We start from the raw sequence: 23,384 nt of genomic DNA, 5'->3' as shown, positions 1-23,384 counted from the left end.
TCTTCTGAACAATGTCTTGAACGACCCATTTTCCTCAGGCTTTCAAAGAGGAATGCATGTTCAACAAGTGCTGGCTTCATCCTTAAATAGAGGCCACCTGATTCACACCTGCTTTTTCCACAAAATTGATGACCTCACTGATTTAATGCCACACTGCTATTTTTTTTTAACACACCTCTTTCAACTAATTGCCCTATTGCACAGCCTTAAGAGCTGCATATCACCAATGCTGGGTCTTGTTGGTTTTCTGAGAATCTACTGCACCTACTGGTACCTTGTTTGCCATGTAGCAATAAAAATATACTAAAAACCTGGATTAATCTGGTTTGTCACATTGGACTGCTATTATATTGAACACTACTGTATGCTTTATCAATCAGAGGTGGTATCTCACACGTGGTTGTGAGATATCATCAGACCTCTTACTGGAAATATGTTGCAAAGTACGTCTTGCTGCAGCCTCCATGCACAACAATATATTGATTTGTTTTCGTGCCTGTACCTCCAAACTGGGGCTGTTTCGACCGCAATCTAACGTAGGTAACACACTGACTACGGATAACTACATCATACAACCCCACTTCAAAAATTCGGAACTATCCCTTTAATGTGCCCCAAGTCATGTTATCTTGTAACTGGGATCCATAAAAATAGAAGTCATGTAAAAGTACACTGACATGTTTTGAGAAAAGCTCATAAATGGCTTTAAAAACACAGATTACCGTCTGTAAATCTTGAAAAAACTACTATTGATGTCCAAATATAGAGGTTCGTTGCAAAAAGTTATGTCATCAATTTTGGAAAAGTTAGGGAAAGTTATAAATAAGAGAAATAACAGCTGCATTGAAAACAAGTAGTTTGGAATTTCCTAATGAAGTCTCAGTGTAGATTCCCTGTTGAGAATTTACTTTGGAATCACACTGAGTAATTTTATGATTAAGTTAAGAGGGACTATTTGCAGACTCCTCACTGTTTCAAGGAATTGGAAAGGAATTGTGCACATTTACCCACGAATGAGACCAAACACAGACCAGATGTGGAGAGAAGCATGTGAGCAGTATTAGTGCCCACAGGAGATGCCATCATCTTTTACCGGCCAATTATATAATAATCCAGATGATAAAACAATAGAGTTTTTGTCTTAAAGATAAAACAGCCAGCTTTGTCAGAGGGAGGGAGAGCCAAACTAAGATATGAACAAACAGTCTGAGATCAAGCTGCCTGGTGCCCCTCCATACTGTGATGTTTTATGTAAAAATGTGGACAAATTAAAACAAAATTAGTTTGAGCAGAAGCAGAAATTCATCTTGACAACTTCATCACTACAAAACAATGAATTAGAGACCACAAGATGAAAGCATTTTTGCTTTTGTGTTGTCAAATTGACCCATTTCAAAGTTAGTTCAAAAAACAAAAAAAAAGATTTAAAAGTAAATGAAAATAATTGTCATTTAAAAAAAAGGAAAATATATACTTTTTAAAAATCAATGTGATGTAAAACCATTGTATTTTATATGTATGTCTTTACAATGTATATAAAAATGTTTTAATGTGCATTTTTTTAATGAAAAACAAGTGAATTATCCTCAATGAACCATGATCTGTGAGAGGTAAAGAACACCACTGCACTAAATATTGATTGAAATGGTTAGTAATGGAGTTAATAATGAAATATAAACAATGTTTATTGGGATTTTTTAGTTTCTGACACGTTTAGATAATTAAACATGCCCCGGGTCAACTTGACCCACGGATATTATTGCTGTTCCTGAGAAATGAACATAACAGGAGAGTTAAGGTGGAAACAGGCCAAAACAACAGGCTTTTTCATGTACAATTCTGAGATTTTGGGCTATTTTCCTTCAATGTTCAACATGTTCAGACTAGTGGAAAGAAAAAAAATACATTTATTCCTCTACTTTGTCTATTTTTCTCTGTAGATTTCTCATAAAACAGAAAAAGGTAAGCATTAGATACGGCCATATTTGCTTATTTGACATTTCAGAAATTGTGTAACACAAAAATAATAGTCTTAATGTAACTGGGGAAGTTTCTTGATGATATCGATAGTGGTGGACTGTCACTAAGTACATTTATTCAAGTACTGTACTTAAGTATCATTTTGAGGTACTTTTACTTTACTTGAGTATTTCCACATTTGTAACTTTATACTTCTACTCCACTACATTTAGCTGACAGCTTTAGTTACTTTTCAGGGTGAGATTTAACATAAAAACATGATACATTTAAAGTGATTTGGCATGTTTATAAATCAAACCACATAAAAGTATATAAAAAATTTCAAATGAGCCGAACATTGACAACAGTAAAACACTGCTTACATAAATGCATCAATACAATCTAATCTTATAATATATTTGGAATATATAAAACAATCTGAGTGGGTCCATTCTGCATAACGAGTACTTTTACTTTTGATACTTTAAGTACATTTTGATGCTGATACTTTTGTACTTTTACTTCAGTAAGTTTTGAATGCAGGACTTTTACTTGTAGTGGAGTAATTTCACAGTGTGGTATTAGTACTTTTACTTCAGTAAAGGATCTGAATACTTCTTCCACCACTGGTTGCATACAGTAATGGAAAATCTCAGCTCTTACATTAAACTCTTTTGAAATATTTTTGTTGTTATCATTATATTTGTCCAAACAAATGTACCTTTAGTTGTACCAGGTATTAAAATGAATAAGGAATCGAAGAAAACAAGGGTGGTCTAATAATTTTTTCCATGACTGTATATGCTTCAGACAAACTTGTTGCTACTGTAATTCAGTACGTAATAACTGAATATTCTTATATTATATATCGCTAAGTTAAAAGTTGACCCTATGAACGGCCTGTTCATCACATTGCTTCTATTTTAATCCAAGCAGAAATGTGTTACCTCTGGTATTCGGGAGTTTGATGTTCAACTAATCCACTCCATGCTCATTTTGACAAAGATGGAGTCTGCCTTTTCAGCATGAGTTTCACATAAAAATGAATGTACAATATGTTATCATATTTCTGTGAGCCATTTGGGAGAAAAGACTGATCTCGCTCCAAGAACTTTCCTCACTTTGAAGGGTGAGTGGAGAGTTTTTAAAGCTGCAGTAAAAGTTTTTGCTGAGGAATTATGTATTTTAGTATTCCTTAGTATTTTTATTATCGTTTTTAATCCAACAAGCATTGACATTTAATGAGTGTTTTCGCCCATTAAACGTTAAAAGCATAAAAATGCGGACCTCCTGCTCAGCAGCAATCTGCCTTGTTTCTGCAGCTGAGCGGTTTATACTTCTGAATCAGTACCTGAGAAAGAGTTCCTTTAAGTTTAGTGCTGGTTTGCTCAATGCACAAAAAGAAGACTTACGCTGTTGATATTTGAAGAAACAGCTCAAAACATATTTTTATGATTTTACTTTTAATATATATTCCAACTTTATTATTGGATTATGATTATTATTGATGCATTTATGTAAGCAGTGCTTGAATTATCTCAAGGCAGGACTCATTTTAACTACTTAATATACTGTTGTGAGGTTTAATTATTATAAATCATGTCTTTAATGTTGAATCTCAACCTGTTAAGTAACTGAAGCTGTCAGCTAAATGTAGTGGAGTAAAAAGGACAATAATTGCCTTTAGATGTAGTAGAGTAGAAGTATAAAGTTACGTAAAATGGAAATAGTCAAGTAAAGTACAAGTACCTCAAAATTGTACTTAAATACAGTACTTGAGTAAATGTACTTAGTTACATTCCACCACTGACTATTAGCTGTAGTTATGCTTTATTGTTGACAGAGTTGAAGGTTTAAAATGGCATGTTCAAAAAGTTATACATTTCTCTTATGTTACATAATAGGCAGACATTGTTATTAGTATGTCAATAGTCATGTATTGTCATAATCTTTTTGAGTGAAATTATGAATAAATATATATTCAGTATCTGGTTGAAGTTTTTTTGTTTTCTGAAAAACATTTTAAAAAATGACAGAAAATTATTTAAGAGGGTATTACTTCACGCCAAAATAAAATGTATTATTACTTATTATTTGTTATACACTAAAATGTGACATAACTAGAAAAACAAACTGGACTGATGTGATTCACTGAGAACTCCAGAAGCTGCGTTCTGAATCAGCTGCAGCTGCCAAATCGATTTCTGAGGCAGACCTGTAAAGATACAGCTACAGTCGTCAAGTCTACTGGAGATAAATGCATGGCCAAGTTGTTGAAGTCCTGCTGAACGTTTGTCAGCAACAACTCCCTCCACCACAAGTTCCCATAAACTGACCTGCATTGCTCTGCAGGCACTGGACTGAACTCAAACGTATATGTACCATTGAATCAATCGCTTCTCTTTCCTCCCTCTGGGGCTGCTTCATGTGCTGAGCAACTGAACTGTACAAATCATATGCCATTATATTCACTGTACATGGTTTTACTTCCATATGTTTCCTTTTTTATATGCTTTGTGATAATGTTTTATTGGCTTGTTTTTTCTCCCTCGTTTGCACTGGAACTAAAGCTACCGTGCTGTATGAAAACTATAACCACGAAACACTGTTGCATTGCAAAAATGAAGAACCACAATCTATCTATTTAACAATAGTATTTTAAATCTCAGTATACCATGTTCTTTGTGGGTAGTGGATTCTGATTGGCTGCTGGGTGTCCATTATCAGGCTATAATAGACACCTACCATGCACTTCCAATTAAATCTGCTCATGGTTTTTAAATAAATGCGCCAAAGCCTGTTTACAATTACTATTTCTAATAGTCCGGCCTCCCTGTCGTCCATTAATTCCTGACAATGCTCACCTAATCAGGCATTAGGTCTTCAACAGGAAGTCCTGGGACCCCCTAGGGCAGGGGTGTCAAACTCTGGCCTGCGGGCCAAATTTGGCCCGCAGTGTAATTTTATTTGGCCCGCGAGGAAATACCAAATTATTATATTATTATTGTACTATAAAAGCTGACCCGCCGGTATTTTATGGCGCATTTACCGCTAATACTACAAATCCCACAATGCCCTGCTGTTGTTTTGGCGCGTCAATCAGGACAGGACCCAGAAACGCTCCTCTGTGACAGTCGTCATAGCAACCTCAAGCTAGAGCTGTCTTCGAGCTACCCCTTCCCAAAAATGGCGAAAAGTAAGGCAGAATTTATTAACCTGTTGAAAAAGTTTATTTTGATATTTAAATCAGAAGGATGCAAATAGAAAAGAGGCATACGATTTTTATTTAATTTTTATTTAATAAATTAATGACATTGATGTGTTTTTTATTTTAAATTTGATTTTGCATGCCTGCACTATTTAGTTATATATTGTATGTTTATAAGCGTTGCTGGTTCCATATTTAATGTTAAAGCAAAACATGTTTGGTATATATTAAAAGGTTTATTTGTTCAATGTTGGTCCGCGATTTTATTCAAGTTTTAAATTTTGGCCCATTGTGTATTTGAGTTTGACACCGCTGCCCTAGGGTCATAGAGGTATTGCAGGGAGGTCATTTTTGGTTGATTATTACATTTTTTTTGTATTTTCTACACAGCTGACTAAGATCCCAGACACAAGGTCACATGCTGCAATAATATTAGTAAGAAAAAATCCTTGTTCAATCATTTTTTGCAAGATATTCATGGCTAAAACACTGCAGCTCTGATCCACAACAGCCAGCTACTGAGGCTGGTAAAGTAGTTGGTGCCTGCTCCATCGGTTTGGGGTCCACAGCCTGAAAAACGTTGAAGACCCTTACATACAGTGGTGGAATGGAACTAAGTATATTTACTCAAGTACTGTACTTAAGTGCAATTTTGAGCTACTTGTACTTTACTTAAGTATTTCCATTTTATGTAACTTTATACTTCTACTCCACTACATTTTATGGTAACTATTTTACATTAACTCCACTACATTTAGCTGACAGCTTTAGCTACTTTTGACATGAAAATTAAGACAAATTTAAAGTGATAAGATGTTGTTGTTTGTTTTTTTAAATTAAATTTCATAACAGTATATTAAGTAGATGAAATGAGTCCTATTTTGAGGAAATGTAAATGCTGCTAGCAAAAATGCATCAATACAAATAATCTGATCAGATATTTAGAATATATATATATAATCATCTGAGTGGTCCCACTCTGCATAACGAGTACTTTTACTTTTGATACATTAAGTACATTTTGATACTGATACTTTTGTAGTTTTATTTCAGTAAGTTTTGAATGCAGGACTTTTACTTGTAGTGGAGTAATTTAACAATGTGGTATTAGTACTTTTACTTCAGTAAAGGATCTGAATACTTCTTCCACCACTGGTAACATACAGTAATGGAAAATCTCAGCTATATTTGTCCAATCAAATGTACCTTTAGTTGTACCAGGCATTGAAATGACCAAGGGATTGAAACAAGGGTGGTCTAATAATGTTTTCCATGACTATATGCTTCAGACATAGGCTGACTTTATAAACTGCTTGCTACTGTAATTCAGTACATGATAACTGAATATTCTTAAACTGAATCCTTAAACAGGATATTTACGCTCATAAAATTAAAAAAATCGCCCCCAAAAAATTATTTTCAAGGTTATTTGGTGCACATATGTATTTCATAGGGCAGTCTATGACCTAGAGCAGGGATGGGCAACTGGTGGCCCGGGGGACGCATACGGTCCACACCCTCACTTGAAGTGGCCCTCAGTACAACTACATGCATTCGAGCATGAAATCTTAAAAGTGCAGTGTAAAAATGCACAAAATTACTTCTTGCAATTAATGTTGGTCTGCTGTTCTTGCAAAAAACTCAGATTTAGAAGTGTTAGATAATTTATCTTGTTTTAAGAGTTAATTTCTTATTTTAAGCGTTCAACATGCTTATTTCTAGATTTAATAATCTTAATTTAAGAAATCTTGTCAAGTGAAATTATCTGTCCATGCAGCAAGATCATTTCCCTCAGATTTAGTGTTTTTAGACACACCTTTTTTGCAGTGTACATGCATTTGAGCATGAAATATGTTAAGTTACTGCACTGTAAACATATTTATAATTGCAGTTTCATCATATCTGGTTAAGTGCATGGTCCTATATGTGGCCCTGTGGTAGTGCCGATGAAAAATTGAGGCCCCCGTCAGCATTTAAGTTGCCCATCCCTGGCCTAGAGGTTGGATAACAAGCTTGAATTCCATGACTGCCAGGTCAAGGACTGTAGTGCCCTTGAGCAACGTACCAAACCCTCCACATCCACCTCCCTGGGTGCAATTATGTGCTGCCCACTGCTCCTAAACATGGCGTGTTCACTGGTGTGTCAGAAAGCTGGGTTAAATACAGAGGGTGAATTTCCCCATTGTAATGACTAATAAGGGAATCTAAATCTTAATCTTAATTAAAAGTAAAATCCTTAAGTTAAAATCCAACTGTAATAATATACACTACTGGTAAAAAGTTTTAGAACACACCAACTTTTCCAAAATTTAATTGAAAATGATGCAGTTTAATGTCTCAGTCTACTCTGAAATGAATGCACATTTGCAACATTTAAAATTCTTTATTGAGCATGATAGTGTTTTGAAAGTAAAAAAAAAAGATTCAAAATCACATTTTATGTTGGACTAAAGGACTAAAAAAAGACACAAAATGACTAAAAAAAGACACAAAATGACTTACAAAGAATTCAAAAATGGACAAAATAGCCCAAGACTCCATAGAGTTAAGTTGTTAATCCATTTCTTGTTCCCTGAAAAAAGGCCTACTTGTATAATTCTGAAATGTACATTATCTTTCAGTTTTGGTTAAGCTTACCTTTTTTATTTACCTCTGGCAGTTCACCACTTACCTTTGTACCCTTTCAAGCTGTTCTTTGACTTGAACTGCTTGAATTTCAATAAAAAACTGGAAAAATTGGGGTGTTCTTAAACTTTTGACCGGTAGTGTACATATTGGGTACAGAAGACTGTAATCATCAGTATGCGATGTTGTTGTGAGTTGTTACTTGTTTGCAGTGGAACTCGATCCATTCTCACAATTTATAATATAAATTTATAATTTAAAATCCCAACCCAGGAAGCACGAGCACTCGCACAGAAAACTCTCTGATCCCTTGTGGGCATTTTCCAAATGTGACTTAACGCTGGAAACAGTTGGAGGAACTTCAGTGGAAATCACATTGGGTGTTAGTCCGAGGACTGACAGAGTGAATTATATTGATCAGTCACACCGAGGGAACAATTCTTTAACTGAAAACATGTTTGTTGCACTATTTTAATCAAAGTGTGCGTGTTTGCATCTCTGGTGTGACAGTACAGTTCAATATGGTTATAGTTGTAGTTATTTCAGTTATATTTATGGGCTATAATAACAGTGCTGAGTCACAGTGATTAAAGAATAAAAAATATCGAAGCATTCACAAACTAGAAATCATGTTTTTTTTAATGCAAAAAGACAGTTTCAGGCACTTGTAAAGGTCAAAACATTTGTCTTTACTGCGGGAAGCCAAAAATTGCCTCGGTCTGTTTTTCAGGATCATGAGACAGAGTAACTGGCAAAGTGCACAAGTCTCAAGAGGAATTGTTAATTCCTCCTGTTTGCTTACAAGAACAGCTTTCAGGGACCTCAGCCCCCGCAGCATCTGCACTTCATTTTTTAGCATTTGTGTTTCATTTTTGTGATGACTTGACTGGTTGTTTTTTAAGTTACCCAAACTTTTCCACTGATGGTCTGTGATACATAGTCTTCGTCTGAACCCTTTATTATGTTGGAAGCTGGTTCAAATATAGTTATTTGGAATTGTTTCTTCATTAAGGGCTGTCCAAATCTACCTCAGGTCAGGTGTCCTAGAAGACACGAGCCACGAAACATTTCAGGTGACTCTTGTTCCAAGGTCGATCTTAACAAGAAACTATTACTAACAGGACTTAATGTCTCACTTTTCTTTCTCAGTGTCTTTTTCTCATCCTCTAGTCTCTCCTTCCATTTGCTCTCAGTCCCATACCGTCCCTCCTCTGGATCGTCTGTTTTTTGTCTCGCTCTGTTTTATTTTCCCGCTTCCTGCTGCTGTCAGTCTCCTTTGTCATCGCTGTTGTCCTGCACTCTCAGGACGTTCTCCAAACGTTTCGCCCTCATGGCAGGCAACTGTTCGTACATGCTGAAGCCAAACTCTGCGTGCTGTTGAGGCAGACGGAAGAGCAGCAAGTGGTTTCTCAACACCTGGAGAGGAGAGAGAAAGAGCGTGAGAAGAGCAGCAGGGGTGGTGGTTGCCAGGCAGCGCAACTAATCCAGTGTTTCCTCTAGGATTTTTTTAAGCAGCGGGGGTTAAGGGTTATTTGTTCCCTGGATGGTGTGCGTGTGTAAATATCAATCAACAATTTAGAAAGTATAGAAAACGACACTCGACTGCAAAACAAGCTTTAGAACCAGAGTTTCGAACAAGATTGAATCAAGGCGACTGTGGCTTTGTTGGTAGAGTAGGCGCCTACTGGTCGGAAAGTTGTCGGTTCGATCCTTGACCATGGCAGCCTACATGTGGAAGTATCCTTGAGCAAGAAACTGAACCCCAAATGGCTCCTGATGCTGCGTTCATTGGTGTGTGAATGAATTCCCAATGGTGGCAGGTGGCACCAGTGTGCCCTGGTAGCCTCTAACACCAGTATGAATGTGTGTGTGAATGGGTGAATGAGCGTAGTCTGTAGTGTAAAGCGATTTGGATAAAAGCGCTATATAAGTGCACCCCATTTACCATTTATGAAGATACTGTGGTGGATTCTGTTAACACAGCCATGTGCTCTTATTTTGAAAGCTACACGTGTTTAGAGAAAGGAAGTAGTTCATAGGTTAGTATTAAATACTGTACAAAGTTTAGCTTTTTGGGATTAAAACAACTTTTTATTGACACTCTAAGGAGATGTCTTTGTTAGTTTAGTCCTTTTTTTTTCTCTAAGATTTTTTCTGCTTTATTAGATAGTGACAGATAGAAAGGGGGAGACAGAGGGGGAAGACATGCGGCAAAGGGACCTCAGGCCAGATTCGAACCCCGGTCTGCCGCAGCAAGGACTCGGCCTTAATGGAATGCGCTCCACACCTGAAATACTAAAGTCTCAACCATCAAGAGGCTTGAGCTTTTTCCTTTATTATTTATTATTATTTATTTTTTGTTTTACTTGCTTATGTATTTTTTTTAAATATAGAATAGAATAGCATTTATGTGCTTCCATCCATGTATTCATAAGTGAATCTTCTGATTGTGAAAATGCAGTAAAATAAAATTTCCGGAACGTTGCATTTATTGCAGTGGGCCGCCGCTACTAAATGAATGTAGTGGAAACCATTTAATCTTAAAACTGTAAAAAACATTAAACAATGTATATCAACATACCGATTCTGCTGAGACAACATAAAAACCAGGAAGTGAGCAGAGAGGTTTAAACAGCTAGTTAATAGCAATTTACAAGTAATAGATGAACAATTTTGATAGCTAAATGTATTGGATAACTGGTTAAAGTAATAGATAAACAGCTGAATAGTTGATTAGTTAGTGTGTAACTAATCAGTAGAAATAGCTAAAATGTCATGATAGATAATTTCAATATTAAGTTAAAATAGCAGCTGCAATAGCTAAAAAATGAACAAGAATAAATGGTTGAAATACATAGCAAGTGGGTAGTGATAGAAGTTAATGGACAAAAGGTTGAAATAGCTAAAGAATTATTAAACCAATGGTTGAAATAAATCGCTCAGAGTAATAAATAAATAATTGAAATAGATAACCAAGTTGGGTTAAAAGGAATAGATAAATGGTTCAAATTTCAAAATTCTGTCTCTTTGAGTGGTAGCAGGACAAATACAATCTTGCATCATACCAACCTAAGCTTTGACAGTACAATTGTAAGAAAAAATACTGTAACAATATCCACTTTAACATAATTAATGGTGTTAATAAACATCCAGTTTAACATACACTCAAATCAACATGTTTCTGACTGGACTGTGGGGGAACATCAACCAAAATTGAAATAAAAAAATGGGGTAAAAATGACCCATTTTAAAGTTTTAAAAAATAGGAAAAAAAATAGTTAAAAGTATTTTTCCGGGAGGAAATTTCTCCTGCTTTGGATTAATAAGTTTAATCAACATATAAAATGAAAATGCTCATCTACAAAGTGTGAGAATGCAGGTGTTATGACTTTTGTTATATAAGAAAAAAAGGTTAAAATGTAAAGTAAATTAAAAAAATAAAAATAAAAAATGTGATGTAAAACCATTGTATTTTATATGTTGGTCTTCCAATGTACATAAAGTTTTAACATGCATTTTTTTTTTCATGAAAAACGAGTGAATTATCCTCATTGAACCATGAACTGTGAGAGGTACAGAACACCATTGCACTAAATATTGATTGAGATGGTAAATAATCGAGTTAATCATGAAATATAAGCAATGTTTATTGGGGTTTTTTGGGCTTCTGACAACTTTTGGATAATTAAACATGCCCCGGATCAAATTGACCCACAAGCATATTGCTGTTCCTGAGAAATGAACATAACAGGAGGGTTAAAGATGGGATTGCAGACCGTTAATTGGTCTGAGTGTGTTGAAAATGTATTACTCAGTGATTCAGAAAAAGCTCGAACCATGACAACAGAGCAGAAACTGAGACACCAAAACAAGTCAGAATAACAGCGATATAAAAATAGAAAAGTGGAAGATTGAAAACAAAAAACAAAACAACAGTTTTTAAGAGAAGCCTTCCGGCAGCTGAACGGTGACAAACCAGTCTGTTTCTAATCGTGTTCACCATCAGCCAAGTCAGAGGAATCATCAGGAAGGTATGTGAAAGGAGGGGAAGAGGTGGTATAATCAATAAAACGCTGGCAGAGTGTGAAGATCAGAAAGGGAGTAAAAGAGGAGATGAGTACCTCAGAAGTCAGGTAGTAGATTTTCCTCAGCATACTGTGTCGAGCTGCTTCAACCTCCTGGAAAAGGACGAGGAGATTAAAGATCAAAAGCATCATTGATGTACTGCACTGAAGCACTCTACTTCCTAGTGTTTACTTAATGCAGCTATTCTCAACCTTGGGGTCCCGACCCCAATTGACCTATGGCTAAGCCCCGCCCTCTCCACTCACTCGGACAAACTGTCAACATTCGGTGACGGGCGCTATGGCAGCTGTGACAGTCAGAGAAATTTCACAGGAGGCATTAATCACTTTTGGAGACAGAAAAATGAAATATCATCTCAAAGTCACCAAAAGGGCCTTCATTAACAGGTTAGAGGTTTTCACTCGTCTTTTCACCCCACTGACACCGCTCACTGCGGTGCTTGTTGTAAACAAACACAGATCGCTAAGTGAACACCTCCTGCAGCAGCAGCACATACACACTGTACTGCTACAGAGCTAACTGTAGCTAACTGCCGCTAACAGGTCGGCCGGCTCGTTAACAAGAGGCTCTTGTTAACGAGCCGGCTGACCTCTTTAGCGCTCGTTAAGACGGAGTCGATGGATTTGATATTGATAGATATTGATTTCTTACGGCACACTTGTGTGCGGAACAGCGGTTGGGAATCACTGCCATAGGGAACCAGCTTACTGCTCCCATATTATTGGGCTATACCTTGTGTCAGAGTTGCATGTACCCCATGCACACCGTTTGACCATTTTAAACTTAAAATCTCAACAAAAAACACATAAAAATGATTGAAAACGGACTAACTCTAATGCATTTCAATGGATGTGGAAGCAGAGAATGTCCGAGTGTATTGAGTTAGCTATGCGCACTGTGATTGGCTCATCGCGTTTGGGGGTGTGGCTTAGCCATAGGTCAATTGGGGTCGCGAGATGATTTCTGGGGGTCGCCAAATCATTTTGTTTTAGTCTTTAGCCATTTAATGTCTTTTTTTGGAAATTTTGTGGGATTTTTTTTTTGTCATTTTGTGTCTTTTATGGTAATTTTGTGTCTTTTCTTTGGTCATTTATGTCTTTTTGGGGTCATTTTGTGTCATTTTCTGATCATTTTGTGTCTTTTTTGGTCATTTTGTGGTCAATTTGTTTCCTTTTTTTGGTCATTTTGTCTTTTTTTAGTCATTTTGTGTCTTTTTTTGGTGATCTGAACTGTGTGTGTGAGATTCTGTTCAGTGAGCGGGGGTCTCGGACAACATGCATGTTAAATTGGGGGTCGCGACTCAAAAAGGTTGAGAACTATTGACTTAATGAACTCTACACATGCATGCATGCCCGTTTTCAGCTGCTCCAATATAACGGCTTCGTGAATGGAGCACAATGTGTTGTTTATAAAACTCGCAGTCAAATAAAAGTCGCACACCATTTTGCTGCTTCTTGACAGCTAATCAATAACATACACGTTTTTCACGCTCATAAAATATTTAAGATTTTGAGTCCCAATGAGGTCATGTTTGGATCAGAAAATAAACATATAATAGCTCCCCGTGAATCCACTGCTCACTGCTCAACAAATCCAAAATATCATTCGGAGCAGCTGCAGTGCCTTCTGGATTTGTTAAACTGCTACACATGTGGCAGTTGGCGTGAGGTTTCGCCGTGTTGGACAGAGAGGTTGAATGTTCTGCAGTGCTGTACCTGTGCTGCAGCGTCCTGAGAGAAGATGAAGGAGTTGACATGAGACAAGGCGACCACATATAAGACGGGACACCAGCGGGGCGCCAGGGTCCCCGTAACCAAGGAGCGGAAGTAGAGACGGAGGAGAGGGAGGGAGTCCTCAGGGGGGGAGGTGAACCGCTCGATAGGGATGCAGAGCTATAAATGAAGAGTCAGAGGGATTAGACAAAGCCCAACAACACCTTTAGTTCCTGAGGCTACTGAAAAGGAATGTATGGATGAACAGACACTGGTCACTTTTTATCACTCCTCCATAGAAAGTGTTCTGTCATATGGAATCACTATCTAGTATGTTGCCTGTTCTGCAGCAGGCAAGAAGGCCCGGTAACACTTTACAGTAACCAACTAAGTAGTGTTTATAGATGGTTTATAAACCAGTTATTAACCATTGTACAAAGTGCTATACAAATTTAATCTTTAAATGTTTTCAACCAATTTCTTAAAGGTATATGAATCATTTCAAAACCATTAACATACTTAATATGGTGTTAAAAATGTTAAAATGAGTGCAACTAAAACTATTAATAAACTATTAATTATAATTTAATTGTTTGTTAATGGTAAAGTAACTATAAACTTACATTAATAAACCATGTATTTGCCATTTCTAAATTATTTTGTTAGTTAAACATTAATAAATCATGTATTTACCATTCTAAATGGCCTATATACGGTTTATAAATGATGATTAAACATTAATAAACTATCTGTTTACCATTTATAAATGATGGTTATTGTAAAGTGTTACCGAAGGCCCTACAGAGGGTGATAAATTAATGATATATTGATTGTAATTCAATTATTGTAAATATTGCTTTCTTTTATTGTTATTAGTTTTTCTTTTCTTTTAAAATGAATAATAGAATTATAATAATTTATTGTAAATATTGCTTCCAATATTCCTTACTTTTATCTTTTTTTCTGATGCTTGCTTTGGCAATATATACAGTGTTACGTCATGCCAATAAAGCCAATTGAATTGAATTGAATTGAATTGAATTGAATTGAATTGAATTGAATTGAACTGAACTGAATTGATAAACACTGCAGGCAGGATCACTGGCTGCCCTCTCCCGGGCAGAGCTTCAGCCATCATCAGAGACTGTAACCACCCGGGCCTCCACCTGTTTTCCCTCTTGCCTTCAGGAAAACGTTACAGGTCACACAAATCACAGACAAACAGACGAAAGAACAGTTTCTTTTCCACAGCAAAACGCACCCTAAACGGACAATAACAAATAATTTGCAACCATTGTCACTTTATCTTTTTACCTTTTAACTATGTATTATCTTTTAGACTATTTATCACACGTGCGTAATGTCTGAATGTCTTTTTTAAGCACCTTATATATGAGAAGAACACGTACATTTCGTTGTGTGTTTTTTAATACAATGACAATATAGGAAACCTTGAATCTTGAGCTATAAATTAAGAATCAAAGATTAGACAAGACCCAAAAACTTCCATAGTTGCTGGGTGAAGTACAGCAATGTGCAAACACAGCAGCAAGATTTGTGAAGTGCTGTGACTACAGAAGGACGTCCAGCGGACAGGAAGGACAGACCTAGACCATCTCCTGCTGGACATCATTCACTTTCTATAGATTTTCTTATTCATTTAACTGATATGTACATAGGCTCTTTAATAACTATTATATGCCTTATTAGGGCCTCGGGGCAATCGCACCGAGCACTGGTCCTATACAGCAATAGCTGTAGGGACCAGTGCTCGGGGCAAAGCACGCACACTCCTCACACATGCATACACATGCTTCAAACACATGCACGCACGCACGCACGCACGCACGCACACACACACACACACACACACACACAGTAACTTTAATGTGATTTTAATTACACACACACATTTAGTCATTTAGCAGACACTTTTATCCAAAGCGACTTACAGGAAGAGTAAAAAACACACACACACACACACACACACACACACACACACGAAGAATCTCATCATAGTGTACACACACCGGCAGTAGCCCCCGTGGCCCTTTCAAAATTTCCCCAGAGGAAATTTTCTAGTTCATAATAATGTACATTAATGTCACACTTGCTTTGACAATGTTAACAAACGTTTCCCATGCCAATAAACCTGTACTGAATTGAATTGAGATAATAAATCAGCCTCACATATAACCGATTCTGTAACACAACTAATGTACATGCACTGATTATATGATTATTAATATTATTATTATCATTTTTAATAAAAAAATAACCAGAGCTCAGAGAAACACCATGAAAGATAACAGGGTTTCCTCTTGGACGCCACTCACTGCTGGAATGGGAGTTAATATAATATACACCTAGATAAATACACACTTTTTGATAGTTCAGTCTGTAAACTCACGTTAAAATGTTTATTACAACAGTAGAACATGATTTACATTTTGGCGTCTAGACTCCGACTTCATCGCTCCTCACAGGCATGAAGTTACACGAGGTGTTGAGGAGTGATGAATACGTATATTCCCTACTGCAGGTGGCCGAGAGAACAGGCAGCAATACAGGCAGCAGCAGCAGCAGCGTTGACAGGCAGAGGGAGAGCAGGGGGATATTTTACAGCTTAAATAAATCGTCAAATTGAGAGGGGGTGTGTTTTGCTAGAGGATGTATGAGGAGTGAGGCATGGCATGTGTATTAAGCCTGTCTGAGCTCACTATTTCCTCTGATAAATGACATTAGGAGCGTCGTTATATAGATACACTGGATAGTTTTTCATCTTTTATGTGACCTATAATCCGTGCAATTCAGTTTTTAAAAATGTTAAGTGGGGAAAAATAAAAAAAGTGTCTGCATATGTGTACACAACCTCTTATAATTTAGGATGTGGCTGTGATCAGAATGGACCAATCACATTTAAACTGATGTTAAGTAGTAGTCGGTACACACCTGCCATCAATTAAAGTGATTCTGATTAGTGTTGCAAAATTCTGGGAATTTTCAAAGTTGGAAACTTTCCATGGGAATTAACAGGAATTTATGGGAATTAACTGGAATTTATGGGAACAAACGGGAATAAAACAGGAATTTCCTATATGGAAGGTTGGCCCCTATCAGGGAATTTAAATATAGTTGAGGAAAATGTATTTCAGGATTATCTTGACTAAAACAAACAGATGTAATGCAAGTACACTTGAATATCTCTGCTATTCCTCCATCCCATGCACATAGCACACTGCTCACTGCAGGCTGCTGAGGCCACGCCCCCTACATGCACTTTGCATTCCTCCATCACATGTTCAGCTCAGCATTTACACATTGAGTTTGTTTAAATGACCCCAAATTCCCAGTAAATTCCTAGCCTGGCTAACACCAGACTAATCACAAATGAGATTAGTTGGTCGATTAATAGATTAGACTTCCAAAATCCTGTCGGAAGAAAGGCTAAAACATCCTTTTTCATGGTGAAACAGGAGTCTGCTGCAGCCATGTTGGATCCGTAAGAAAACTAAGTAAAAACTAAAAAAACTAAAAAACTAAAACTAAAAAACTCCAAGCTTCCGTCTGCCGAGTAGTACGCGTCATCGTCTTGCCGTCCCTCCCCGTTCTGTGATTGGATCCCTAAAACAGGGCTAAGAAACGGCCCTGGTTGCCAGACTACCTGGAGTTTCGAAATGAAATTCGAGCGCGCAAGGCAGTATGGGTATACCCAGGCTAGTAAATTCCCATGGAAAGTTACAGATTTTGAATATTTCCAAAATTCCCCAGCTTAACTTCCCATGGAAAGTTTCTGGAACGTTTCTGGAAATGTACTGGATTTTTTTCACCCCTTTGCAAACCCAATTCTGATGAACCCCATATAAAGTTCAGCTGTTCATTTACTCAGTTGCCTCCTACAGCAAAAGCCATGATCCACAAAGAGCTTACAAAGCACTGAAAGGAATCTCATCGTTGGAAGGTATTAGTCAGGAAAACATTACCGAAACATTCCTGAGGCTTGGTTATGCCATGGAACACAGTCAAGGGGGAGAAAATATGGCATTACCAAAATCCCCAAATCTTCAAATAAACAAAAGAATGGCTTCACCAAAAAGATCAAAGTTTTGGTTGACTCAGACAGAGTCCAGATCTGAATCTACTTAAAGATCTGTGGGGTGACCTGAAGAGGTCTGTGTACTGGAAATACCCTCACAGTCCAATAGATTTGGAGCACTTTCGCAAGGAAGAGTGGGCAAAGATTCCCATGGCAAAATGTGCCATGCTGATAGACTCATAGCCCAAAAGACTGAATTCTGTCATAAAATCAAAAGGTTCCTTAAAGGATGTGCATATTTATGCTACCACGATATTGAAAGAAAGATGTGGAAAACATTCTGAAGTGATTTATCTTGAACTAATTGTTTTACATCTCATAAACCTGGCATTTTAACAGAGGTGTGTAGACTTCCCCTATCCACGAAAGATGGTAGATTAATTAGGATATACTGCAATTAATTGTGAGTTGGATTTTATTTACAATGAAACTCTGATAAGTAAAATTTGAGCAAGGTATTGTTTTTAAATTTATGATTTAATTTTAAAGGTTTTTTATGGACATGCGATACAATTTTCAATAAAAGAAAAGTTACAAGTATGTTGTCAATAATTCTCAGAAATAATATCTACTGAGAAAATCAGTCATTGCTTGTTCACAAAGAATATTAGTGTTATAAAGAGTCAGAAAACAACTGTCAAATTACTTTTATATTCTTTTAATGTCGTCTATATCTATGTGTCTGTATCTAGAGCAGCTGTGACAACTAATTTCCCCCCCTGCGGGATCAATAAAGTCATATCTTATCTTACTTTATAAGACATCTTAACACATAATCATTACCTGTTCCAGAGTGACTCCCAGTGACCTCAGCATCCCCACATGTTCTCCAAACACGGCCAGCCTCATGGTGGTGCTGTACCTCCTCTGCAGGGGTAAAAGCACCCAGCAGCCAAAGAGCCGGTCTCCAAAGGACACAGCTTCGTACTGGGTCAAAAGAGCAGCGTACAAGTCCTGGAAGGAGGCTAGACCCGGAGGAGGGACGTTCAGGTCCAAAGAGTCCAGCCTGGTTCGTCTGTAAATGAAATGGATTTGGTTCAACTTTGTTCTCTGTGCTCACTTTTAGGCTTTGCACTGCCAAACTGCCAAACAGTAATATCAAACATATTCAGACCTGGTCAGTAGTCTGAACAGACCCCAGGTCAGTTTCTGAACCGGTCTCTCCAGGAACAAGTCACTGGAGCACAGGAACACACAGGACAGACGGGCGAGCTTGGCCACAGGAAGGATCACCTGCAACATGACAGTTACAACAAATTATACAATGTAATATTGTCTGACTACAACAGAAGAGAGTCAATATTAATGACAAACATTTATTAAACATAGATATATTGTTATTATGGCAAGAATGTATTATATATGATAATTATATATATTATATATATTAGCAATTCAGTTTTTTAAAAGTTTAAAATGTTAAGTGGGGGAAAATAAAACAATGTGTCTGCATATGTTTACACAACCTCTTAGAATTTAGGATGTGGCTGTGATCAGAATGGACCAGTCACATTTAAACTGATGGTAAATAGTAGTCAGTACACACCTGTCATCAATTAAAGTGATTCTGACTAGTGTTGCAAAATTCAGGGAAAGGTGGAAACTTTTCATGGGAATTAACGGGAATTTATGAGGAATTAACTGTATTTATGTAACTTAAATAACAATAATAATACATTTGATTTTTATAGCGTTTTAAAAAGGTACTCAGTCGCTTAACATAACAGAGTTGAGACACAGACAAACACAAACAGCAGAAAAAACAAAACAAAAACAAAAACAGAAAATGTAGTTGGGGAAAATATATTTTAGCGTTGACTTAAACAACCAGATTTCATGCAAGTACACTTGAATATCTCTGCTATACAGTGGTGGAAGGTAACTCAGTACATTTACTAAAGTACTGCACTTAAGTACAATTTTGAGGCATTGTACTTCACTTGAGTATTTCCATTTTATGGAACTTTATACTTCAACTCCATTACATTTTAATGCAAATATTGACCATTTTACTCCACTAGTTACTTTTCAGGTTGTACTTGTTACTTGTATTGGAGTAATTCTGCAGGGTGGTATTAGTACTTTTACTGAAGTAAGGGATCTGAATACTTTTTTTCACCACTGATGCTATTCCTCAGTCACATGCACACAGCACACTGCTTACTGCAGGGCTGCTGAGGCCACACCCCCTACTGAGGCCACGCCCCCTACATGCACTTTGCATTCCTCCAACACATGTTCAATTCAACATTCACACTATACACATGAGTCTGTTGTGCTGTATTTCTCTCTCTTCATACTCTGTCATACTGTTTGTGGGTGTTTTATACGTTTGGACGGGCTGATGGCTTTTCTCGTACTTGTAATTGTTACACTGTGCAGTGACAACAAAGGCTATTCTACTCTATTCTAAAACCTTTATGGAGAAGCTTGACTTGTTTCTGTACCTTTAGTGCTTCCTCTCTCCAGACCTCCAGCAGCAGCAGCCACTGCAGACAGTGTGTTACGGCCTGCAGGGCCCCCTGTGGGAGTTCTTCCACTGCTAACCCTCCGCCGTCAGACACCCCTGTCCGCTCATACAAGCTGACGAGCGGGAGGAAAGGCCAATCGGACGGCACAGTGGGACCGGTGAGCTCTGGGAGGAGATGGGAGCTGATCCAGGGGTTGCGGCCGAGCAGAGCGTCCCGGGACGTCAGCACAGACGACTCCAGGTGGGCCAGCTGGGTGAGGAAGCAGCCTCGTATGGAGGGCAGCTGGACGCAGGCTTCTCTCAGGAGAGCCCCGACAGTCTGCAGAGAGGGAGAGGCCTGATGCTGCGTCTCCTCTTGGAGTCTCAGCTCTCCCAGCTCTACAGCCTCAGGTCCTCCGCTGTGGCCCTCGCTGGAAAGCAAACATACAACACAAACTGAGTGATGTCACTGAAATATAAAGGAAGCAGAGAATAAGAATCATCACTTTTAATGGAAAAGGATCATCAGCCAGTGTTGATCCCAAATGTCTTAACACTTCACTGTTGCTTGTACAATGCAAAGAGGCTACCACGGCCAAAAAAAGAAAGCACAATAACCCAATGGGACACAACCTGACCTGCCTGTCAAACATAAATAAATCAATAATAAGAATTTAAAAATGTTTTCATAAATGTATAAATTAACACACATATATTAATGGAGGAATAAAAAAGTAAATAACTAAATAAAGTATAGTAAAATAAATAAAATAAAATTCAGTACATACAGTCATGGAAAAAAATATTAGATCACCCTTGTTTTCTTCAATTTCTTGTTCATTTAATGCCTGGTACAACTAAAGGTACATTTGTTTGGACAAATATAATGATAACAACAAAAATGGCTCATGAAAGTTTAATCTAAGAGCTGATATCTAGACATTTTCCATGGTTTTCTTGATAATGATTTTGGTCATTATCAAGAAAAGTTAGTTGACTGTATATATGTATATATAAGACATGATCAAACTGGTGTATCACAACAGTTTACATACATGTGGTCTTAACAGATAGTAGGCAGTTAATCTTCACCATATTAATGTGATACATTTTAATATGGTGGAGTTACAGAAAAGCTCTGAAATATATCAAGCACTAAATCCTTATAGTCTGTTTAGTGTGAACTTAATTTTCTCCAATTTCAAATAAATTCAATTGAACTTTGAATATAATATAATTTGTTAAATCATAATAGTCTGCCCTGTTTTCGACCACTAAACGATTACTTAGAAAGAATGTATTAAATGCAAAAAATGTTGGGTTTTAACTGACAGTAAATCCCCAGTGAAACCCAAGGAAGTATAAATTTAAACCTACGAAATAAAATCCTTGCTGAAGATGATGGTGGACAGCAGTTCATGTCCCAGATATTCACTGCCGGGTAACAACCATGGCAGCAGAACCAGCGCCACCTGGTGGTACAGTGAGGCATGCTTGGCTACTTGTGGCTCAATGGGAACCTGAGGAGAAAACAAAAGGTTGATTACAGTAATAATAATAATAATGCATTTTATTTATAGGCGCCTTTCAGGACTCTCAAGGTCACCTTACAATTAACAATTAAAAACAAAACAATAATAATAAAACAGCAATGGCAGTAATAATAGACAACAATGAAACAATTACAAATTAGAACAATAAAGACAACAATGACAGTAATAATAAACAACACTGAAACAGTACAGAGAAAAAAAAAAAAAGTAGGGAAATTATGTGTTATTAGGCATTAATAATGGTTGTGCTGCACTACAACACTACTGGATAGGAACAGGAGACAGTCTTACTGAACGAAACAGACCATCAGGTCAACACAATGTTGTTTATGGGCGTTTAATTCAAGTGTGAGCCTACCAGTCTGTGTGCCAGCCGGAGCAGCAGGTAGAGGAGGTGGTGTTCGTGACGGAGGAGCCAGGCTCTGTTGTGAGACAGGGTGGGCGTAGCCTGACTGCAGCTTCGCAGGTAACCAATCACAGGTTCTGACAGGAGGAGACCAGAGAACTAGAGAGATGGAGAGAAAGTCACACACAGAAAAAGGGAAACATTGAGATAAAACATATGGGCGGCAGAGAAATATACCGGGGTGTGTTCCTGGGTAAGTGAGACACATGTTGATTTGCACTAGGCTGCAACTGGATGTTTTACAGATAAGAACCTCATCTTTTGAGTATTTGGTTAAAGTACTACTGGCAAGATAACAATTAATAAAAAATGGTCCTTAAAGACAATGGTTAGATATAGTAGAGGAATTCTTCATGATTGAGAAATTAACATATTTTAAGAACACAAGAAACAATGTTCAAACAAAAATGGGGAAAATGACCAGGAGCAAATGTACCAAGACATAAAGAGGTAAGATTGCAAATTTAAACAATACTATTAATTGCCTAATGTGTAAACCCCAACAGAGATTTTTTTTTCTGATTATTGATGTTATACTTTTTTGTTCTTATTTTTGTATAATTTTGTCAATACTAACTGTTGTTTTATAAGTAAATGCAATAAAAACGGAAGTGTACCTAATTTCTGTCTTAAAGTGTGCTCAGCAGTGATACAATGCAATGAAAATAACCCTGTAGATTCCAAATATAATGTATATAAAATCCTCCCTGAAGTATTTAGACTCTACCTTGCAGCTGAGGCCTTTGTGGAGGCCTGTGATCGTCTCCACGAGGAGCCCCAGGCCTGTGAGAAGAGGAAAGGGAGAGCTGGGAACTACCAACCCTGGGCTGTCCCTCCATCCTGGGCAGGCCAAACCAGGGAGACTGGGAGTGGTCTCTGGGCCCACATCACTGGTCTGGACACTACACACTACTGAGGAAGACCTGGTGTAAAAACAAATGTGAAAATAACAAAAAAAAGTTGTCAAATGAATCGTTTTTTGAGACTGTGCTTCTAAAAAGTGCAATTTATAAACTGCGATCTGTTTAGATTATTGAGACTTTAATTGCATTATCTGACAATGTGACATGAATAACAACAAGAACTACAATTACACTGTTCTCACAGTGTATCAGACATACTTGAGGTTATTTATCAGGCCTTGAATGGCGTGGTGGGACAGCAGGGGGAGGAGGACGTCAGACGTCAGCAGCTCCAGCTCTTGAAGCGTTTCTACTGGTTTGAAACAGTTCTGAGGGAGAGAGTTACATGTAGTCATTTCAGTTCATCAATGTTGTTAGCATGTTTCCT

The 23,384-nt window shown here is 37.4% G+C and overlaps 1 protein-coding gene across 2 annotated transcripts in view; it reads right to left on the bottom strand.

Moving 5' to 3' along the window:
- Window positions 1–8,413: 8,413 nt before the first annotated feature.
- Window positions 8,414–23,384, bottom strand: part of rpap1 (RNA polymerase II associated protein 1) — a 33,421-nt gene continuing 18,450 nt past the window's right edge. For both annotated transcript variants that reach the window (XM_059353039.1, XM_059353040.1), the window contains exons 18-27: window positions 23,216–23,325; window positions 22,822–23,017; window positions 22,047–22,193; window positions 21,513–21,655; window positions 20,134–20,566; window positions 18,801–18,919; window positions 18,470–18,701; window positions 13,594–13,770; window positions 11,914–11,970; window positions 8,414–9,208 (exon numbers count right to left, since the gene is read on the bottom strand). In XM_059353039.1, the coding sequence (XP_059209022.1) occupies window positions 9,059–9,208; window positions 11,914–11,970; window positions 13,594–13,770; window positions 18,470–18,701; window positions 18,801–18,919; window positions 20,134–20,566; window positions 21,513–21,655; window positions 22,047–22,193; window positions 22,822–23,017; window positions 23,216–23,325 (1,764 nt within the window). In that variant the 3' untranslated portion in view covers window positions 8,414–9,058. The remainder of the gene's footprint in view (window positions 9,209–11,913; window positions 11,971–13,593; window positions 13,771–18,469; window positions 18,702–18,800; window positions 18,920–20,133; window positions 20,567–21,512; window positions 21,656–22,046; window positions 22,194–22,821; window positions 23,018–23,215; window positions 23,326–23,384) is intronic.

This window comes from Centropristis striata, chromosome 16, assembly GCF_030273125.1.
Source record: "Centropristis striata isolate RG_2023a ecotype Rhode Island chromosome 16, C.striata_1.0, whole genome shotgun sequence".
Classification (NCBI taxonomy): domain Eukaryota; kingdom Metazoa; phylum Chordata; class Actinopteri; order Perciformes; family Serranidae; genus Centropristis; species Centropristis striata.
Note: the sequence above shows the minus strand (reverse complement) of the source record. Positions and strands in the feature narration are given on the sequence as shown.